The sequence below is a fragment of the Neofelis nebulosa genome, chromosome 1 (genome assembly GCF_028018385.1).
Source record: "Neofelis nebulosa isolate mNeoNeb1 chromosome 1, mNeoNeb1.pri, whole genome shotgun sequence".
Lineage (NCBI taxonomy): Eukaryota > Metazoa > Chordata > Mammalia > Carnivora > Felidae > Neofelis > Neofelis nebulosa.
In genome coordinates, this window is record NC_080782.1 from 62,865,928 (window position 1) to 62,886,811 (window position 20,884).

Here is a 20,884-nt window from a genome sequence, read left to right on the forward strand (position 1 = left end):
ACTTGTTTATTTTTATTTTTGTTGCCTCTGCTTTTGGTATCAGATCCATGAAATCATTGCCAAGAGCCCTGAAATATATCCACACATATGGGCAACTGATTTTTGACAAAAGCGCCAAGAACATACAATGAGGGAAGTGACAGTCTCTTCAACGAGTGGTGCTGGGAGAACAATATCCACACGCAGAAGAATGACATTGGGCTCTCATCTCACACCACACACAAAAATCCACTCCACGTGGATTAAAGATTGAAACATAAGACCCCAAACTCTGGAATTCCCGGAAGAAAAGGCTTTTCTAACTTGCCGGGCAGGCAGGCAGCAGCAGCTGGCTAGATTTAAAGACATATCCTTTGTTGCTGTCGTTTCATTGCTCTTACTTTTATTTTTATGGCAAACGATGCCAGTTTTATATTATGGTCATGTTAGAAAATTTCCTCTAAAATGTGTATTTTTAAGAAGTTAAAAAAGTGAGTTAATTTGAATAATAATAATACAGGGGGTAGCATATAGTAAAACTCTTGAAGAGAGGTCTCAAATGGCTGGTGTCTGGTGAGCACTGCTGTTAGATGCCTACAGTTTACTTGTTTTTTAATGTTTATTTATTTTGAGAGAGAGGGAGAGAGCATGCACGCATGTGAGCAGACGAGAGGCAGAGAGAGAAGAAGAGAGAAAGAATCCCAAGCTGGGTCAGGGCTGTCAGCACAGAGCCCAGGGCGGGGCTCAAACCCACCAACCGTGAGATCATGATCTGAGCCAAAATCAAGAGTTGGTTGAGTGTCTGACTCTTGATTTCGGCTCAGGTCATGATCCCAGGGTCGTGGGATTGAGCCCCGTGTCAGGCTCCATGATGAGCATGGAGCCTGCTTGGGATTGTGTCTGTCTGTCTGTCTGTCTGTCTGTCTGTTTCTGTCTCCCTCTGCCCCTCCCCCCCCCCGCCTTGTGCCCTCTCTTTAAAAAACAAAACAAAACAAAACAAAACACTACATTATGGCTGTGCATACTCACGTGTGTGTAAGCTACACTCCAATGATGGTGAAAATCTGAAGCATCTTCACTAGAAATGATCATTTTTAGCAAGTAAAAAACTCTAATCACAAGCCCTCCCTCCTGAAAAGGCTACTTCATGGCTTCTGTTGTCTTCACCTCTGATCAACACTATGGCCTTTATCCATCAGCATAACAGTTGTTAGAAATGAAATTCTTTACTGGTGGAATGAAGAATGTTCTAGAAATATTCTCAGATACTCTAACCCTTGCGTAAAAAGAACCTGACACATCCATCCTCCAAAATGGTGCACTGGGTCTAGGATTCTGAATCCACTGTGTTCTGTTTCTTCTAGGGGATTTTACTGTCACACCAGCTAATCACCAGTGGGATTAGCTGATCCTGGCACAGGGATAATTATTCCATTTGTCTTGAGGAAACGTTCATGTGAAGTGGTGTCAGACAGTTGGCATTCCAGTAAGCTTGCAGAACAACTTGAGAGGCTGTTTAGGGAGGTGCATGATAATAAATGTTTGTATATGTGGCAGAATTTGGCATGTTTCCACTGTGTTCTTCAATGAACAGAGGTTCTTAAATTTAATGTAGTCAAATACATCAATCTCTTTATGGTTGGTACTTTGTGCCTTTAGAAAGCCTTCTATACCTAGAGATTATGAAGTTTCCCCCCCTATTTTTACCTTATAAAGCCATTTATAGTATTGCCTCTTACATTTAGGTCTTTAATTTCCTTGGAAATGATTACATGTGTGGTGTGAGGCAGGGATTAGTTATCTTTTGTTTGTTTTCCTCATAAGGATTCCCATTAAAATTTTTTTTTTTTAATGTTTATTTTTGAGACAGGGAGAGACAGAGCATGTACAGGGGAGGGTCAGAGAGAGGGAGACACAGAATATGAAGCAGGCTCCAGGCTCTGAGCTGTCAGCACAGAGCCCGACGAGGGGCTAGAACTCACGGACCGCAAGATCATGACCTGAGCTGAAGTCAGCTGCCTAACCGACTGAGCCACCCAGGCGCCCCATAAGGATTCCCATTTACTGAAGAATCCAACCTTTCCTCAATGACCTGTAAGGCTGCCTTTGCCAGTATTAAAATGTCCAAATACACACAGGTCTGTTTCTGGATTCTCTATTTTGTTCCAAAGGTTTGTTTCCTTATGCCAACTGTAACTTTGTAATAGGTCTAGCAGAGCAGAAGGTTTCTTCCTAGCTGGTAACTAGGTCTAGGGATACCTACGGCCTTTGTCTAGGTTTCCCTATTGGAGACTACCAATTTCTACTAAAATAAGGCTAAGAGTGATAGATTAAATTGGCTTAAGTCAGCTCACAACAATGTCAATAACAGATACCCAAATGCTAAATAAGTCTATGTAGTCTGTAAAAGACTTTGCAGACTGTGTGAATAGATAGTTTCATCTCCCTCCAGGAGGGCAGTTCCCTTGAAGCTAAGCCAGGGACTTTGGCCAACCAAAACCCCAAAATATCTGCTCTGCTTCTTATGATGCATTAATAGCAGGGGGTGGTAACTTCCATGTGGCTCATACAACATAAGCGGCTTCTTCCCTATGGCTAATCCAAGTGAATTCATGATCTCCGTACCATTCCAAGCATCAGCCAGACGCAGGCAGCTGCTGCTCTCTGTTCGTTTCAGGGTTTTATTAAATCTCCTTTTCAAAATCAAATGTCTAGAGGTTCGTGACCCCCTGGGTATGAGGAAAGTGTGACTCTGGAGAGGAGGTGGGTGGGCAGGGGAAGAAGCAGGATAGCACAATTTGGTCTGAGAAATCCCCAGCTGGCCAAGGTGACCCCAGAGGTCCAAAGTTCTTGCCAGCAAGGCTGGCACAAAGGACTTTTAGGCTCCAGAGGTTTGAAAAGACACAAAGCACAGATGATCCAAACTTTCCTCTGAGAGCTGGGAGGCGGTAGTAGCATCTTTGTGCCTGGGTGACCTTCTCTGTGCTTCACTCCCCAATCCTTTTTTAAGGGTATCTTTAGGAGAGAAAGAGTCTGAGTTTATCTACGTCTATGAAATATATGCTTGAATATTTTGATCTCTTGAATTTTTACTTTCTTAAGAGAGGCCATATGTGGTATGTGAGTGCCAAGGCCTAAAAGGCCAGGGTTCAACCATCAAACTCTGTAATACTCTCATTGTAAGGAACTTTGTCGGGCCTCTGTTTCCTCATCTACACAATGGGAATAGTAAAACCTACTTCTCAAGGTTATTGGAGGGATGAAACGAGGTTATGTCCAGTAAAGAGAGGACAGGAGTGATCAGGAATGATTTTCTACCCTTCCATGACATCTCCTGCCAAGACAAGGGTCATCTATGCCCACACTGCCTCCTTTAAATTTTTTTATAGATGTATTGAAGTATAATTTATGTACATAAGAACCACCCATTATAAGTGCACAATTCAATGATATTTAGTAAATTATAGACTGTGCAACCACGACCACAATCCAGTTTTAGAACTTTTCCATCACCTCAAAAATTTCCCCCACCTAATTTGCAGTCCATGTCTGCCTATGCTGTCTTCAGGCCTAGGAAACCACTGATCTGCTTTCTGTCTCCGTAAAGTCGCCTCTTCTGCACATTTCATGTAGATGGAATCATGCAGTATGTAGTCTTTTGCATCTGGCTTTTTTCAGCATCATGTTTTTGAGATTCATCCAAGTTGCAGCATTTATTGGTCTTTCACTGCATTTTACTGTCGAATAATGGTCGATTGTATGATTATTCCACATTTTCTTTATCCATGCGCCTGACGATGGACATTTGGATTGCTTCCAATTTTGGGCTATTATGGATTAGTACTGCTAGAACATGTACATCCGAGTCTTTGTGTGGACATAGTTTTTCAATTCTCTTGAGTAGATATCAAAGAGTAGTTATACGGTAAATTTCACTTTTTGAAGAAACTGCCAAACTGTTTTCCAAAGTGGCTTTCCATCATGTATCCCCTCCAGAATGAGGGCTCTAATTTCTCCATATCTTTACCAGCTCTTGGTTTTGTCTGTCTTGTTGATTATAGCTATTCCAAGGGCTGCGTAGGGTATCTCATTATGGTTTTATTTTGCATTGCCTAATGAATAAAGAAGCTGAACACCTTGTTATGTGTTTTATGTGCTTCCTAGGTGAAATTTCTATTCAAATCTTTTGCCTATTTTTAAACCAGGCCATCTTTATTGTTGAGTTGCAAGAGTTCTTCATATAGACTCAATACAAGTCCCTTGTCAGAGATATGATTTACAAATATTTTCTCCTAATCTGTGGTGTGTGTTTTCATTTTCTTCATGGGATCTTTTTCAAGTACAGAGTTCGGAAGTTTAATGAGTCCCATTTATCAATTTTTCTCTTTTGGTGTCACAGCTAGGAACTCTCTGCCTAAACTACGGTCATGAGGATTTTCTCCTATGTTTTCTTCTAGAAGTTTTATAGTTTTAGCTCTTACGTTTAGGTCTGTGATCCATTTTCAGTTGCTTTTTGTAAATGGTGTGAGGTAGGGATCCAACATAATTTTTTTCTTCTATTTGGTGTACGGATGTCCTACTATCCCACACTGTTAAAAAGATTATCCTTTTCCTACTGAATTTCTTGGCACCATTGCTGAAAATCATTTGACTATAAATTTCACAAAAGTTTATTTCTAGCCTCTTACTTCTGTTCCGCTGATCCACATGCCTATCCTTATGCCAGTACCACACTGTCTTCATTGCTATAGCTTTGTAGGAAGTTTTGAAAATGGATAGTAGAAGCCTCTAATTTTGTTCTTTTTCATAACTGTTTTGGCTATTTTGGGTTCCTTGCATTTCTCCACACAATTTAGGATCAGCTTGTAAATTTCTCTAAAAAAGCTTACTAGGATTTTGCCAGAGATTATATTCAATCTATAGGTCAACTGGGGGAGAACTGCCATTTTCTTTTCTTTTCTTTTCTTATTTTATTTTATTTTATTTGTAGTATCTTTTGTTTTGTTGGTCATTGGGAAGTTTGAGAGAGACAGCGTGAGAGGGGAAGGGGCAGAGAGAGAGAGAGGAAGAGAGAGAGAATCCCAAGCAAGCCCTGCACAGAGCCTGATGCAGGGCTCAAATTCACTAACTGTGAGATCATGACCTGAGCTAAAACCAAGAGTTGGACTCCCACCAACTGAGCCACCCAGGCGCCCTGGGATTTGTTTTTCTTTGTATTTCTAGTCCTGTCTTTCATCCATTTTTCCTATATGGTTGTTCGTCTTTTTCATATCAATTTCTCTACACACACACATACACGTGTATATATTATACACACACACAAATATACAATATATTGTCCTCATTAAGACATTCATCCTAACACTCAAATTCTAATTTGCCCTCCTAGATTTTTAAAAAGTTTTAATTTAAATTCCAGTTAGTTACACAGTGACTCAACACTTCCATACAACACCCGGTGCTCATCATAAGTACCCTCCTTGATCCTCATCACCAATTTCACCCATCCCCTCCCCCTCCCACCCCTCTGGTAACCACCAGTTTGTTCTCTATAATTCAGAGTCTGTTTCTTGATTTCTCCCTCTCTCTCTCTCTCTCTCTCTCTACCCCTTTGTTCATTTGTTTTGTTTCTTAAATTCCACATGTGAGTGAAATCATATGGTATTTGTCTTTCTCTGACTGACTTATTTCACTTAGCAATATGCTCTCTAGCTCCTTCCATGTGGTTGCAAAGGCAAGATTTCATTCTTTTTTATGGCTGAGTAACAACTGCCATTTTAACACTATTGAATCTTCCAATCCATGAGTATGGAATGTCTCTCCGTTAATTTTGAGCTGGTTTAATTTCTGTCAAGTGTTTTGTAGTTTCAATGTATAAACCTTGTAATTCTTTTATTAAATTTATTTCTAAGTATTTTATTTATTTTGATATTATTGAGAATGGAATTATTTCTTTAATTTCATTTTTGGATTGTTCATGCTTAGTGCTTAGAAATACGATTGATTTTTGATATTGATCTTGTATCCTGTGATCTTACTAAACTTTTGTATTAGTTCTAGTAAGTTTTTTTTTGTGGATCCCTTAAGATTTTCTACAATAGAATCATGTCATTTGTGAAGGAAGGCAGTTTTACTTCCTCCTTTCCAACCCATATGCCTTTCATTATTTCTTTTTTTGTCTGCTTACATTGGCTAGATCCCCCGGCAAAATGTAGAACAGAAGTGGCAAGAAAAATGTACTTGCTTTGTTCCTGATCCTAGGGAGAGAGAGCATTTACTGCCCCATTGTGATAGTATTTCTTGCTCTTCCCACCCTCTCCAATCAGAGCTTCTAGTGATTTGAAGCTAGAGAAATAAATACTAAAGATAAGGGAAACTAAACAGAGGAAAAGCATATGCTTTTTTTCCCCAACCACAGCCTCCAGTCAAACGAAATACAACCAAAAGGCAGGCACCTCGTGGTTTAGAACATTCAGGGGATTGGAAGCCAGCTGCACTGTCCAACAGCAGGGGTTGGCTGAATAACTTCTGGGACATTCACACACAGTAGAATACCATGCAACCAGTTACAGGAGGTTCAAGAGAATGTTTTTATAGCGTGGGGAAATTCTTATATTACAATATTAAAGGAAAAAGAAAGAGCAACAAAAATAACACATGTGGGATAGTGTCAAAACCATAAAGAAATGCATGTAGAGAGAAAACATAGAAAGGAAACATAAGAACCTTAATAATTGTTGCCTCTGAGTTGAGGGATCATGGGTGGTTGTTTTTCTGTTTTTACATTTCTTTGAACTGCAGATGACTATTTTGTAGCCAGAAAGGGAAAAGAAGGAAAAAAAAAACCAAAACACAACCCAGTGAAAGACATGAGACACAGGGCAAGTGTTGGCACTTCTTAGACCGACCTTACAGTATTCATCAATTGGGATCAGGCGTTTGACAGCAACATCCCGGATGTGGCTTCTTCGGAAGAGAATTTTGCCTGCAGAAAATGAAAGCACACATGACACTGTAGGCGAGCAATGACAAGCTGTCAGCAATCCTGGAGGGTTGGATGTGGCTGCCTCTGTTAGGTGTGAGTGGTACCCAAATTCCCGGCTTCCATTAATATCCCCTGTTGGATGTCCACAGGGCCTGGATGACCCCATGCATGGTCCTCCAAAGCCTTGTTCACAGATCAAGTGCAAGGGCTTGAGTGACTGGGGTCGACTAGGCAAGTTTTGGCGAGATAAGGGAGGCTGGACCAATCGTGTGGAAGGAAGGGGCTCCTGCCAGATGAAGAAGGTAGGTCAGATCTGATGATCCAACTCCAGGGTTCTCAGATGGAGTGAGCAGTAGAGAGGACACTCTGATATGTCCAACCTAACAGCTCAGTCTCCTTTCTTCCTCTTTCCTCGTACACCTAGTCTAGTCTTACATTCCCCAAATACTCCACAGTCTTCATTATTTTCTGTCTTTTGCTCTGTCTGGAAAACCTTCCCCATCCAATGTCAGCCACTCTCCCAGTGGGAAACTTTTACCCACTTTAAATGGACTAAGAGTTCATGTCTCTTTCTGACTGCACACATCACATTGTTGATTTACATCTTCTTCTTTCCTACTAGTCATGGAGCTCTGCACAAGAAGGGATGGACTGGGCCTTAGTCAATTGTGTGCCCTCACCACATGGCACTCACGTTTGATGAATGTATAAAGGGGGATTTCACTTGCCAAGATGACAAATCCTTCAATTGACAAATCCTTCAAGATGACAAATTCCTTACAATCAGTTCTAACAGAAGAGTTCCAAGCCTTCCTATTTCACTGAAAACGAACTGAGAATCAATTGATGACTTGCTCGGTGATATCCAGAGCTTCTAGTGTGACATGTGGGCAGGTCACAGGCAAAGACAAGTATATAAACGATGCCGCTGAGGATGTCTGGAAATATCCAAGATGCTAAAATGTTATGGGTGAGGTTTGTTTAAAGCAAATTGGTGAGGGGCTCCTGGGTGGCTCAGTCGGTTAAGGGTCTGAATCTTGATTTCCGCTTAGGTCATGATCTCATGGTTTGTGGGAGGGAGCCCAATTCAGGCTCTGCCCTGACAGCACAGAGCCTGCTTGGGATTCTCTGGCTCTGCCCCTCCCCGCTCATGTGTAGATGCGCATGCTCTCTCTCTCCCAAAAGACATAAATGTTAAAAAAAATTAAGCAAATTGGTGAGTTCCCGTGAGTCTCACAGGGGAGAGTCATGGGCAGATGGTGGTCAAGTACATGCACTGACCATTAAGACAGCTCGGCCTTACCCTTTTGGACCTGTCACACAGGGAGGGGGTGAGCAAAATCAGAAATAAGACACCAAGGGGGAGCCAAAAAGGTGGGGGATGGAGACAAGCTTGTCTGCCAAGCTTATCAGAGTGTCAAGAGGTCTCCAGGGGGAAGTCAAAGAGGAAGACACAGGGGGGCCATAGCATTTCAGACAGCAGAGTATGGACAGCTATGGAGAGCTTCACTTACTTCTGGCCTGAGGAGGCAGGTCAAGGAGAGGAATTTGGGCCACGAGCCTGGCAGGGTAAGGAGAGATCAATCAGCATGCCAACATTGCTCTGGTGAGACCGCATAGAATGAACTTGGGTGAGCAGGAACCGAATAGGAGGAAAGGTCCAAAGTAATTTTCGTAATAGGACAGAACTGGAAATGATGATGGGAGACAGTGTACTGCCTTTGAGATGTTTCATGCAAGCTGGTAAGGGAGATTTGCACCCAAAGAGACCGTGTGGCTAATCTAACATTTAAAATTATCTGAGCACTTGCTCTTGGGCAAAAGGGCACAATTAGGATATTAGGTAGATATGGTCAGCCTCATAGTGAGGTGTTTTTTTTGTGTGTGTTTGTTTTGTTTTGCTTAATGTCTACCAATTAGAAAGAAAACAACAACCCACAGTGAGATAAAATACACCTTCCTCATATTCCTTAATAACAAGGAATCTCCTTTGTTTATTATGGTGATTGTTTTAATTCTGCTCATGAGTCAAACTTCGGACATACCATGTCTATTAGGAAAGAAAAAATCGAGAAGAAAATGCATCACAGGATTCAAAGTGCTTGCCTCCAAGTGGTAGAAGACAGAGCCTTTTTGTTTTCTTCTTTGACTTTCCCCAAATTTCCTACCATAAACATGCATTGCTTCTGGAATCAGAAAATTTTCTTGTCCTTTACAATAAAAAAGTAAATTACGCAGCCAAGCGGGGAGGGTTTACAACCTGGCATCCCTGCTCTTATTCAGTTGATAGATAAGTCTCCACGTGAACCCTCTGTGGGCCAGCGCAGGGGGCTGCCCTCTTGGCACTGAGTCAGTGTTTCCCAACAGGGAGGGACCCTGCTGACATTTCTGGTGGGGCAGTCTTTCCTTGTGTGGGAGGGTTCCCCACCCTGCAGGATGTTTAGCATCCGTGGCCCAAATCCAGAGAAAGCGCACAGCCTTCCCAACCCCTTTCCACCCCCAGTCACTGTGATAATCACATTACCACCCTCATGGGTGGGACCATTTGCAGTTTAGAACCCCTAGGAGAATCCTGAGCCTTGAGGAAAAACAAGGAATGCATGCCTGTGAAGAGAAATCTACAGCAAAAACATTTGGTCCCATTTTGATATAACGTCCCTTTCTGTAAATCAGAGGAAGGGTGGAGAGTGGGGTTGTTCAGGCCTCTTACTGGGGAGATCGTGACCTGACTCAAACAATTCACAACGGGCATGCTGCTAGCACCGGCCCACGGGAACAGCACAGGCTGGTCCTGGAGGCACCACCACCAAAGAGAATTCACCCGAGGCCCAGCCTGCAGGGGCGGAGAGAGAAGGATGAGAACTCAGGCACCTTCAATGTCTCCTGGATGGGTGACACAACAACAAAAGCACCATTCCTCTCCCTGCGTGGCCTCTGTGGGATAGGAGTCTCTGGGTAGATGTCTGGGGACAGGAAGCCCCGTGGCAGCAGTGGCACCTGCCAGGGAGGCCACAGACTCTGCAGTCAGAGAGGCCCTGGGCCAATTCCAAGGTGGTCTCTTACTGACTATGCTGCCTTGGGAAATTCATTTCTCTCTCAGATCCTCAGTCTCCTTATCTGTAAAATGGGAGAACAGCCCCTATTTCTTAGTAGTACCCTCCATGACACACGCAGCACAGGGCCTGGTCCTTCCTAGGTGCTCACAAAAAGAGTAAATCACTTAAAAAAACATAGGTTAGACGATACGGCCTTATATTCCGCAATTAAGAGCACACATTCTTTCCTCAACCTGCAGCTTAGTTTGTGAAGACCTGTGTCCAATGGGCTAACTCATCGTCTATCCGCAGCAGAACTGGAACCTGGCTCAGGCCCTGGGCTGTGGGGCAGAAGCACGTGGCCAGTACCTCCTTGACCGGTGGCTCTGAGTGAAATGCCAGTTGGGCAATGGCCCCTCGTCTGCACCTGATGCCTTTCGGTGTGAGCTGTAGGGAAGGAGGGTGAGCCCGAGCCTTCCCCGGCAGGCCAGCCTTCCTGGAGTGGAAAGGGTGCTCAGCAGAGAGCACAGCCTTTGGTGGGAATGGGCAGGCTTTTGTTTTCCACAGCGGTGGAAGGCCAAACTGTAAGTCTTATTTTTCAAGCTGCATCCTCTGCCAAGTTGGCTTCCCCAGCTCTTGCTGGGATGGAAAATTGTACAGGGCTCCTTTCCCCTCCCCCTGCCTTTGTGCTAACATGAGACTTGCTTTTGTTCTGCTGACGCGGCAGTCCTGGCAGAAAACTGACCCCGAGGAGAGGGGATCTGTCTCCCACGTATCCCTGCCGTTGGCCTTGGCTTCAAGGAAAAGCCAAGGGGTGGGCTGGGAAGGAATGCTCTAGGGGTCCTGGGGCCTGACCAGACCACTCCAAGCTGCAAGTCAGTACCCTGAGCAGGGCAAATGGGGCTGAGTCTCTGAGAAGAGCATTTTCATAAATTCATGGGTGGAAGATTACGTAACCACAAAAGCTTTCAGGGGCTTGGGAGAGGGTCGGTTCAAGTTCTTCCCTGTCCTGGGAAGTTTTTTCAGAGCTGGTTTTGCCTTTCATCCAGTGAAGAGTTACAACTTACTGCTTTCCTTCCTTTCCTTGAAGAAAACCCTACATTTAGAGTCCAGTTCAACTTGAATATTCAGACTGATCATTTATGTATGACTCTCAAATATGAATACCAAGACATTCCAAAGGAATATCCCAGGATCCTGGTTCTGACTTTGACAGAGAACCCACTATATCCAAGGGCAAGAAGCTTGTAAAAGGGGAGTCATGGTCCCATTTTATAGATGTAGAAACTGAGGCTCAGGGGCAGGGGGATGTCATCTGCTGGAAGTCACACAACTGGGTCTGTTGGACTTTAAAGCACACGCTGTGGGGCACTGCTATTTGGCAGCTGCAGTCGGTGCACTGGGTTTTCTCCAATAGGAAACAAAAATTCCAGGGTGATTGCACACTTTCTCCGTGGAAGAACTAAAAACATTAGCTTTTTTAGGCAAATGATTCTCCCAGTGGATGGAGGCCTGGCAAATACATCTACCCTGTCTCTAAACCCACTCGATGATGCTAACATCTGGAAGAACCCACTCGATGTGTTGCCGACTACAGAACTCTGGGGTGGGGGAGGGGAGAGTGGGCTCCTGTGTGACCCAGGGAGTCCCCCTCCTCTCTGGGTCTGCTTCCTGTCTGCAAAATGAAAAAGATGGAAAGGGCCCTCCCAGCACTAAATATTTGTGATTTGGGGCGATTGTCAATTTGCTGATTGTCTGTACATCAAAATAGTAAGTGCTTGGTTGCTGCTAGTCCTGTGCCAGTCCCTTAGCTAATCCTCATAACAACTTTATCATTTAAGTATCATTATTATCTCCAATTTGCAAATGGAAATAATGTGCGTGCTTAAATAATTTACCGAAGGTAACTGAGTGGATCCGCAGGGCACTGGGATTTGAACTTGGGCCCTCTGACTTCAGGCATGAATTTTGGGGCCAGCCCTACCAGTGTTTAACCCCAGCTCTGCTACTTGTGCAAATGATTATAATTCCTCTGAGCCTCAATTTCCTCATCTGTGAAATGGGCACAGGGTTGTTCTGAAGACTAAATGTGGTAATGAATGTAAAGCACTTAGCCCAGTGAGTGGCCTGCAGTAGACATCCAATGTTACTACTTGAAGCAATAACTCTGGTTCGGGTAGCCCCGTTTTTTGAGCTGAAGCCTTCATGCTGTTCCTTCGGTAAGGGAATTTTTGTGGGGGAAAGGAACACTTAATGTCTTGAGAGCAGGGACCAGCCATGATTGTATTAACTCCTCCACAGTGCCCAGAGTGGTGCTGGGCACTCAGGAGGTGCTTGGTAGCTATGGTAGATAGGCAGGCAGAATTTCTCAAACGGACCCCAACGACGTCCCATCCTAGTCCCCAGAGCCTGTGAATATGATGAGATCTCATTCCTGGGCTCATGTTACAATATATGTCATAATTCACTTTAAGTGAGGGAAATTATGCTGGATTAGCTAGGGAGGTATACTGTAACTGTATGAGCTCTTAAAACAATTTTTTTTAATGTTTATTCATTTTTGAGACACAGAGAGACAGAGCGTGAGTGGGGGAGGGGCAGAGAGCGAGGCAGACACCGAACCTGAAGCGGGCTCCAGGCTCTGAGCTGTCAGCACAGAGCCTGATGTGGGGCTCGAACTCACGGACGGCGAGATCATGACCTGAGCCGAAGTTGGACGCCCAACTGACTGAGCCACCCAGGCGCACCGGAAATAGTACTTAAGCTCTAGAGGTACGAGGAAGTAAATTCTGCCAGCAACCTGAATGAGGCTGGAAGTGGATTCGTCCCCAATCCTCCAGCTAAGAGCCAGCTTGGCCAAGATGATGACTTCAGCCTTATGAGACCCTAAACAGAGAACCCAGCAGAACTGCCTGGCCTTCTGACCAACTGAGCTGTGAGATAGTAAATGAGTGTGGCTTTAAGCTGTTAAACTGGCACTAATTCGTTATACAGAGATAGCAAATTAATACTGCAGCCATAATAAAGATGCCACTCACTACAAAAACTTTATGAGCTCTAATTATTCCCATTTTAGAGACAGAAAAAACTGAGGATCCTGGAGGTGAAGTATCTTGCCTAAGTAGATGGTGTGGCATCTGACCCCGAAGCCCATATTCTCAGGCACTAATTTCCACAAATGACTGGGACTCTGGTCATTAGTATTATGCCCCAAGGAAGCTGAGCTGAGAGATCTGGGGGCGGTCCTGGAACCCCCAGAAGCCCCTTCTGACAGCATGTGTCTCACCTACCTGGCAGAAAGGGAATGATCCGCTGTTTGGGATCCTTCTGTCCTCCTTCCATGGGAAATTTGTCCAACATCTGCATCTAAACAGGGAGAAAATAGCAAAAATGGAAGCCTTTAATATGATACATGCATCTCTGACATTTTAAGGGAATTATGTGAAATATGTGATTTGATACATAAAGGCTCACTTTGTTCAGCTTTTCAGAAACCCAGACATGTGCACATGGGAAAGACAATGTCAACTGGACTTAGGTTCTCCATGAAAACAGTTCTTTATGTCCACAGCCGCCATATTAGTGAAGGCTCAGAGCTGGGAGAGACCATTCTCAGTTTTCTTGGGGTTCTCTAGCCACAGGACCTGAAATGTGAACAACACCCCCAGAGCTACCAGAATCCCACTGACAGCAGGCCAATCTGCTTCCTAAGAACTGCAGGTTTTGTTAAGTAACAAACCAGTACGACTCAGTCTGGTTAGGTCTATGCCTGTGAATCATTACACTCCCATGTCCCACTAAGACTCCCCAGGTTGGCTCAACAGATACATCTGTGCCTGAATCTGTGCTAGGTGAATGGGGTACAGAGATGGAAAGATGCACAGTCTAGAGAGAGACTGCAAAGGAAACGGATCGTTACAGGGTGGTGTAGGCGGTACCTGCAGGGAGAGGTGTAGGCTCCTGTGGGGGTGAGAAGAACAAGGGCAGAGTACCCGAACTGAAAACCTTTACCAGTGGGACGACGCTTCGGATTTGATACACAAAATCACAAGGACCTGCAGCTGTGGTCTTGGGGAAGTGACATACCTTGGGCCTCAACTTCTAATTGGCCATAATGATACCAACTTGCAGCCTTACTTTATGGATTGAGGCCGGGCCGTGGCGGTGACTAAGGCTGTCGTCGGATTTCTGGTTCTTCTCACGGTAGATGCGCACATGGTAGGTTTGTACTTCCCACCCCGCACTTGAGCTGGGACATGGCCAGTTAAACGTGAGGGACAAAAGACCACGTCACTTTGGGGTGGACGAGTTACGAGCGGTGCGTGATTCACTACCCCCCACTTCCTTCTGCCACGTGACCGGCCACACTCCAGACCCTGGCTTCTCTGCCACTGAGGGTCCGGAGCCCCCAACAACCTCTGATGGACAAGCAGCCCGAGGGAGAGCTGACCCTTGTTGTATAGAGAGGCTTTGTCATGGTGGTATGACCATCCTCCTGGTATCTGGGCCCAGGATTCAAGCAGAGGGAAAGGGAGTCTGGGGTGTCCCAGAGTGATGGCTGGAACGTGAAAAGCCTGCTCATTATTTCCCCTAAGGAGAGAGTCACCCTGGCTTTCAAGATGTCCCTCCAATAGAAGGAGAGAAGCTCTGACTAGCCCTGGAGAAATAAGCAGGGCTCTTGCGCAGGGGGAGGGAGAAGAGGCCGGAAGAGCAAGAGAAGCAGGTTGTCCGTGCCAGGCATAGACTCGATTCTTTAGACCCAGGCTCTCACTAAATCTTCAGAATGCTCCTTCAAGGTGGACAAGATTAGCCAGGAAACTGAAGCCCAGAGAGTGGAGAAACCTGCCAGAGGCCTGCAGCCAGCAAGTGGAAGCGCCAGAGATGGAAGTCCATGGCTTCTCCGCTGTCGCACACCCCGCCTCTACGAAGCAGCGAAGATAACAACTAACACGGACTGCTCCTCAGGCTTGAGAAACGGGCTGGGGTTTCACGCCTCCTCCACGCTGTCTTATGGGATGCCCTAGGGAGGTGGGTCCCCCTCAGCTTGGCCAGCACCCTGAAGGGCTGCCTGGAGGCCATGGTTTTATATGTGGTTCCCCCCCCACCCCCTGGCCCTACTCTGTGCTGTGTGGTAATGGGGAAATGCTTGGTTCATGTCATTCAGCAACTGGCAAGGCCACGGCGGGCCTTCTGGAAAAGGCAGGCTTCTTGCTTCAAACCCAGGAGTTTTTCGAAGCCAGCACAAAGTAGGCTCTCAATAAAAACCGACGAAAGCAACCAATGTTCACTGAGTGAACACTGTGGAGGACAGCTTTACATGTTTGCCAAGTACCCTACTTAATACTATTCATGTCACTAATATTAAGTAACAATCAGTAACCGCTACTAACATTTGCTTGGCAGTTTACAGTTAACAAGACTTCTCCTATGCATGATTTTACCTGCCCTTTACAATAACTCTGTGATATAAACGTATGCTCCCCATGTCACAGAGGGGGGAAACTGGGGAGCAGAGAGCGACGGCTGCCTTAGGTCGCCCAGCTAAGTGGCAGTCCGGCCAGTTCAAGTATCTTAATGTAAATCCCATTCTCTTTCCCTAAGATCACCCTCAGAGGTGGCTTTGGAATGTCATGCCAACGTGAAAACTCAGCCCGAGATGTAGTAAGTGTAACATTCTGGGCACAGGTGAACGTGTTTTCTTCTGAAAAGCGGGGTGACCCATCAGTCCCAGCTGCAGTCTTTTAGCGATTATAGGTGTTGCCCGACACCATCTTTTTTTGTCCTTCTCAATTATATTTGTTAAGACACTGCTGAAACACCATTACAAGGAACTTAGGGGGGAAAAAAGGGTCTGCACCAGTAATCCATCCACCCTCTCATGCCCGTTCTCCATTCTTCAGGCTTCCTTCTGAGCCCCTGTCCGAATGTGCATGCCAGCTGAAGAGGCCTCCCCCCAGTGTTTCTTATGGTCAACAGTCTGCTTAGGAAGCTATTCTCTCGTTCTCTGTCCTGACTTGTTTTTTTTTTTTTACCCAGACAAGCATGGCCCAAAGAGCTGAAGTGTCCCCCCAAGTGTTATTTATTAATTTGAGGCAGCAGACCTGGGTTTAATGCTGCAAAGAGTAACCACAGATTATTATTACCCCTGGGGACCAGACAGCCCTGGGGTTAAATCCTGATGTTTCCTCATGCCAGCTGTGTGTCAGCGGCCAGACTCCTCACCCAGGGAGCCTGATTCATCATCTGGGGAACAAGGACCACAGCCTGCCTGTCAGGGTCCTTGTGTACATGAATGCTGAATGTGAGCCCTTTAAGGACATACAGGTGCTCGCAAACAGATCCTCCCTCCTTGCACTCTGTTCATAAGGAATACATTATTCTGAAAGTTCTTTGGGAGTAATTAGTAGTTTGTGAGGCTGTGATTTTCTTTTTCTTTAATTTTTTTAAAGTTTTATTTACTTATTTAGAGAGAGAGACAGCATGAACAGGGAAGAGGCAGGGAGAGGGAGAGAGAGAACCCCAAGCAGTCTCCGTGCCACCAGCGTGGAGTCCAATGTGGGGCTCAAACTCATGAATCGTGAGATCACGACCTGAGTCGAAATCAAGAGTTCGACACCCAACTGACTGAGCCACCCCCGGAACCCCGAGGCTGTGTGTTTTTAAAAACTGTGTTATATACACTTAACATAAACCATTTCGACCATTTTAAACATATAATTAAGCGGCATTAAGCACATTCATACTGCTGTGCAACCATTACCATGATCCATTTTCAGAATTTCTCCATCTTCTCGAACTAAAACTCTACCCCCCATTGAACACCAGCTCCCTATTCTCCTTCCTTAGCCCCTGGCAACCACCATTAGGTACTGCATATAATGAAACCACACAGTATTTTGTGTCTGGCTTATTTTACTCAACATAATGTCCTCAAGGTTCATCCGTGTTGTAGCAGGTGTCAGAATCTCTTCCCTTTTTTTTTTTTTAATGTTTATTTATATCTGAGAGAAACAGAGAGAGAGAGAGAGAGAGAGAAAGTGGCAGAGGGACAGAGAGAGAGGGAGACAGAATCTGGAGCAGGCTCCAGGCTCCAAGTTGTCAGCACAGATGCAGGGCTCGAACTCATGAGCTGTGAGATCAGGACCTCAGCCAGTCGGATGCTTAACTGACCGAGCCACCCAGGTGTCCTTTCCTTTTTTTTTTTTTTTTTTTTTTTAATGTTTATTTTTGAGAGACAGAGCACATGCATGTGCGAGTGCACGAGCAGGGGTAGGGGCAGAGAGAGAGGGGGACAGAGGATCTGAAGCAGGCTCTGGGCTGACAGCACAGAGCCCAACGTGAGGCTTAAACTCACGAACTGTGAGATCATGACCTGAGCCATAGTTGGACGTTTAACCGACTGAGCCATCCAGGCGCCTCAGAATTTCCCTCCTTTTTAAAGCTGAAGAACATTCCATTGCAAGGCTGTGTTTTAAACTTAGCAAAACTCCTCAGACTATCCAAGGCCCCCCACAAGCCAGAGCTGGGTTGTCCAAGAGAACTTTCTGCAACCATGGAAATGTTCTCTATCTGCATAGACCTTTTACGGTCACCACTAAGCCCTAGGTTGAGCTCCAAGATTGAGCACTTGCAACAAGGCTCTGGAGACTAAAGAATTGAACTTTTAATTTAATTTAATTCTTATTAATTTAAATAGTTTCACATGACTACTGCCATCATAGTGAACAGTGCAGGGTGGACTAGAACATCCATCCTCCTCGTTTAGCCGTATCCAGGTTTATTTCACTTTCTTTATCACCCTGTCAATGGCAACTATAGTCTAAGACTGCTATTTGAAAGGACAGAAGATCGGAGGCTTGGGAGCTGTTTTGCTTCTGGTCTTAGTGTGTCCGGTTTCACAGGCCACAAGCCACTCCTATCCAGAGAACCGTCATCCTTGGCACCCACAGGCCACGTTCCAGACACTCTGTGGGGACCCCCAGACCCAGCTGTCTGCAGCAGCAGGACCAGAGACATGCCAGGCTAAGTCCCACTGTGGACCGCTCTCCTTGGAAACTAGAAAATCCATGCCCCTCCCCCCAGATAATAAAAGGAAGTGGTGCTCGGGGTGAGGAGGACTGGAAACCAAGGAGGAAAGTGAGTCAGTCTGAAGGGTAGGGAGGGAGAGGGAGCCACGTCAAGTGGCTACACTGCAGGCCTCCGAGGGGGATGAGAGAACCCTCCATCAGCAGTTTTCAAGACATCAGCTTGTGGTAGAGAGAAAGGAGACGTGCTGTCCAAGGAAAACAGCATGGAAGCTGGCATGGAGGGCCACACGTGGTTTGTGTTAGTGGCAGACTGGACTTGGAGGGCTTTCCTCCCTCAGTATCACCAAGCCTCACAACCCAGAAGAGCCAGGGCGGCCCATGGGGACCGTCATGTGCAGTCGCTGGCTGGATAGAGGCCGCGTGGTCCTCAGAACAGGACACAGCATACCTGGACCTGTGTGACACGGCTCGCTGTCCTTGCGGCTTCTGTCCCCTCGAGGAGCTGGCCCAAAGGTTAGCCTGCTCCGGCGTCCCGGTGGACATGCCAGGTGGGGCCCGCCTCTCGTCCCACCGATCCATCTCTCTCTCCCTACTGCCCCTCAGTCCATTGCCTCAGTCTGACCTCCTCACTGCTCTGCCTGCCCGTTGGCCTGCCCCGCCACCTCCCCACTGGTGTGTGACAGCAACTGTGCAAAGAGGGAACGGATGAACGAACGAACGAACAAATGAGTAAAAGAAAGTGGCTATCTGGTTTGGCCAGCCATTGTTCAGGACAGGGGAAGTTACATTATAATGTTCCAGGTGGAGCAACAGGACCCGGGCTGGGATGCAGAGGCAACTGAGCAACACAGTCTCACTTCTTTCTAGTTTAGAAAGAAAGACTTCTAACTGTGTGGAAAAGGGCAACGACGGTATTGTCTTCTTAGCGACACACAACTGAGGTGGCAAGAGCTCTTCAGACGGAAGGGAAGGAGGAGTGTATGAAGCGCGTCCAACACGTGGGAGGTGCGCTGCGATCTCAGAAGAGAACGTCTGTGGAAAGGAGTGTGTCTGAGCATTTGGATAAATATGCGTGGCGGGCTCCTCAGCCGGCTGTGGGCTAGGATCTCACTGGGAAGCCCCCCCCGGGTGCGCAAGGCCCGCCTGGGGAGTGAGAGCTCTTCGGTTCTGCCACCCCTGTACTTGCCCCCAGAAGAGAAGAGAAAAACACTCCCTTCGCTTTGGCCCCTGGGGTGGAGCGTGGGGGCTCCTGGGCAGACAGTCCCCAAAGCTCAGAAGTGCACGGGTGGGGGGGGGGCAGTTAGACTCTCAGCAGGGGGACAGGCCAGTCCTGTCTCAATCACAGTGGGAAACAAATGACTTTGCTGTGTGACTTGGGACGGCCTCTCCCGTCTCTGGATCTCAGTTCCCTTCTCTGGCGAGAAACAAAGGCGCGGATCGACATGCTGCCTCCAGGTTGCCTCCGGCTCTGAGATGTGCGGCGTCCAGGGCGCAGCATCCGCGAGAGCCCCTGTGCCTAGGAACAGCCCTCTCTGGGTCCTCAGAGATGGAGTGTTCTTGCACGTGGGACACATGTGAGCTCCCTGCGGGGCAGAGTGACCCAGCTGGCTCTGTGTCCCCCACCATTGTAATTCTGCAGGGCGCCCTAAAAGTCCTGCTTCCTCACGCCTTTACACCTTTGCACACGTGGTTTCCTCTTTGTGGAAAGCCTTCCCCCTGTCCTGCGGGCAGGTCAACTCCTTACTCCTTGTCAAGGCCCTGCTCAGATGTTTGTTCCTCCAGGAAGCAAGCTCTGCCTGGGCTCCCTGGCTGGGACAGAGGTCCCTCTCTGAACACCTGGGGTCTGGCTCAGCATGTGTTTAACCGTGCCTTCTGTGAGGGAAGCCCTGGCTCCAGGGATGACCGTGACCCCAGCCCAGGGGATAGAATGAACCAGTGGGAAAACTCAGAGGGCAAAGGTCGCACGGTGCAGTATAAAGCAGACCCCCTCATGCATCTGAGGCCCGTTTGTGAAGGGCTTGTGGTCTGCTCGGAGTAGCCCTGAGGATAGTCCCCGCCCACATCTAGAAGGAGGGCCAAATGGGTCTTTGAAGGCCACCTACAGGCAGAACTCTGAGGCAACGCTAACTCTGAAGAGACATGGGTGAAGGCAATTCTGGGCCTCAGGGAGGCCGGGGGGCTCCGTGGTTAGGAGCCCAGGTTTCAGACTCAGTGTGCCACAGCCTGAATCTTAGCCATGCTGTTTCTGGGCACATGACTCCGCCTCTCTGAGCTTCAGTTTCCCCATCTGTGACATGGGCACAATACTGACTTCGGGCCTGCAAATCAGGACTAAACAAGGCGGCGTAGAAAATGGGCACCTGGCCCATTTCAGTACGTGATTGCTGATACTGTTACTGTGCCACTCAACCCAAATACATTTTCTCTGGGCACTGCCCTCAACCCTGTGGGCATCTTGCTCAGAGGCCAGCTCCCTCCGTCACACTCTGATGGACTCTCCAACGTGGGCCTAGGCTAGGGCAGAAAGGGAGGTTCAGAGAGGCTGAGTGGCCTGCCCAAGGCCACACAGCTGGGAAGACAGAGGACTAGGACCTAACACCAGGTCTGCCCATTCCAAGCCCAGGGCTCTGTTACCTGCACCCTCATGTCAACGAGACTTGTGGCCAGATGGCAGCTAGTAGTGGCAGGCATGACGATCAGGGTCCAGCTCCTCTAAGCGTGAGAGGGTTAGGAAATCACATTGGAAGGTGACTTGTCGTAAACAGGACCTTCTCGCTGGTGACTGTGAGTCTCTCTTCCCACAAAGGAACCTGAGTCATGCTCCTTCTTTCTATTCCAGGCAGCCTCTCTGGAGAGGA

At 46.8% G+C, this 20,884-nt stretch overlaps 1 protein-coding gene across 2 annotated transcripts in view; it reads right to left on the reverse strand.

Annotated features, from left to right (window-relative positions):
* Nucleotides 1-20,884, reverse strand: part of SH3PXD2B (SH3 and PX domains 2B) — a 101,513-nt gene that overhangs the window by 42,743 nt on the left and 37,886 nt on the right. For both annotated transcript variants that reach the window (XM_058723446.1, XM_058723447.1), the window contains exons 3-4: nucleotides 13,290-13,365; nucleotides 6,888-6,964 (exon numbers count right to left, since the gene is read on the reverse strand). In XM_058723446.1, coding sequence (XP_058579429.1) covers nucleotides 6,888-6,964; nucleotides 13,290-13,365 — 153 coding nt within the window. The remainder of the gene's footprint in view (nucleotides 1-6,887; nucleotides 6,965-13,289; nucleotides 13,366-20,884) is intronic.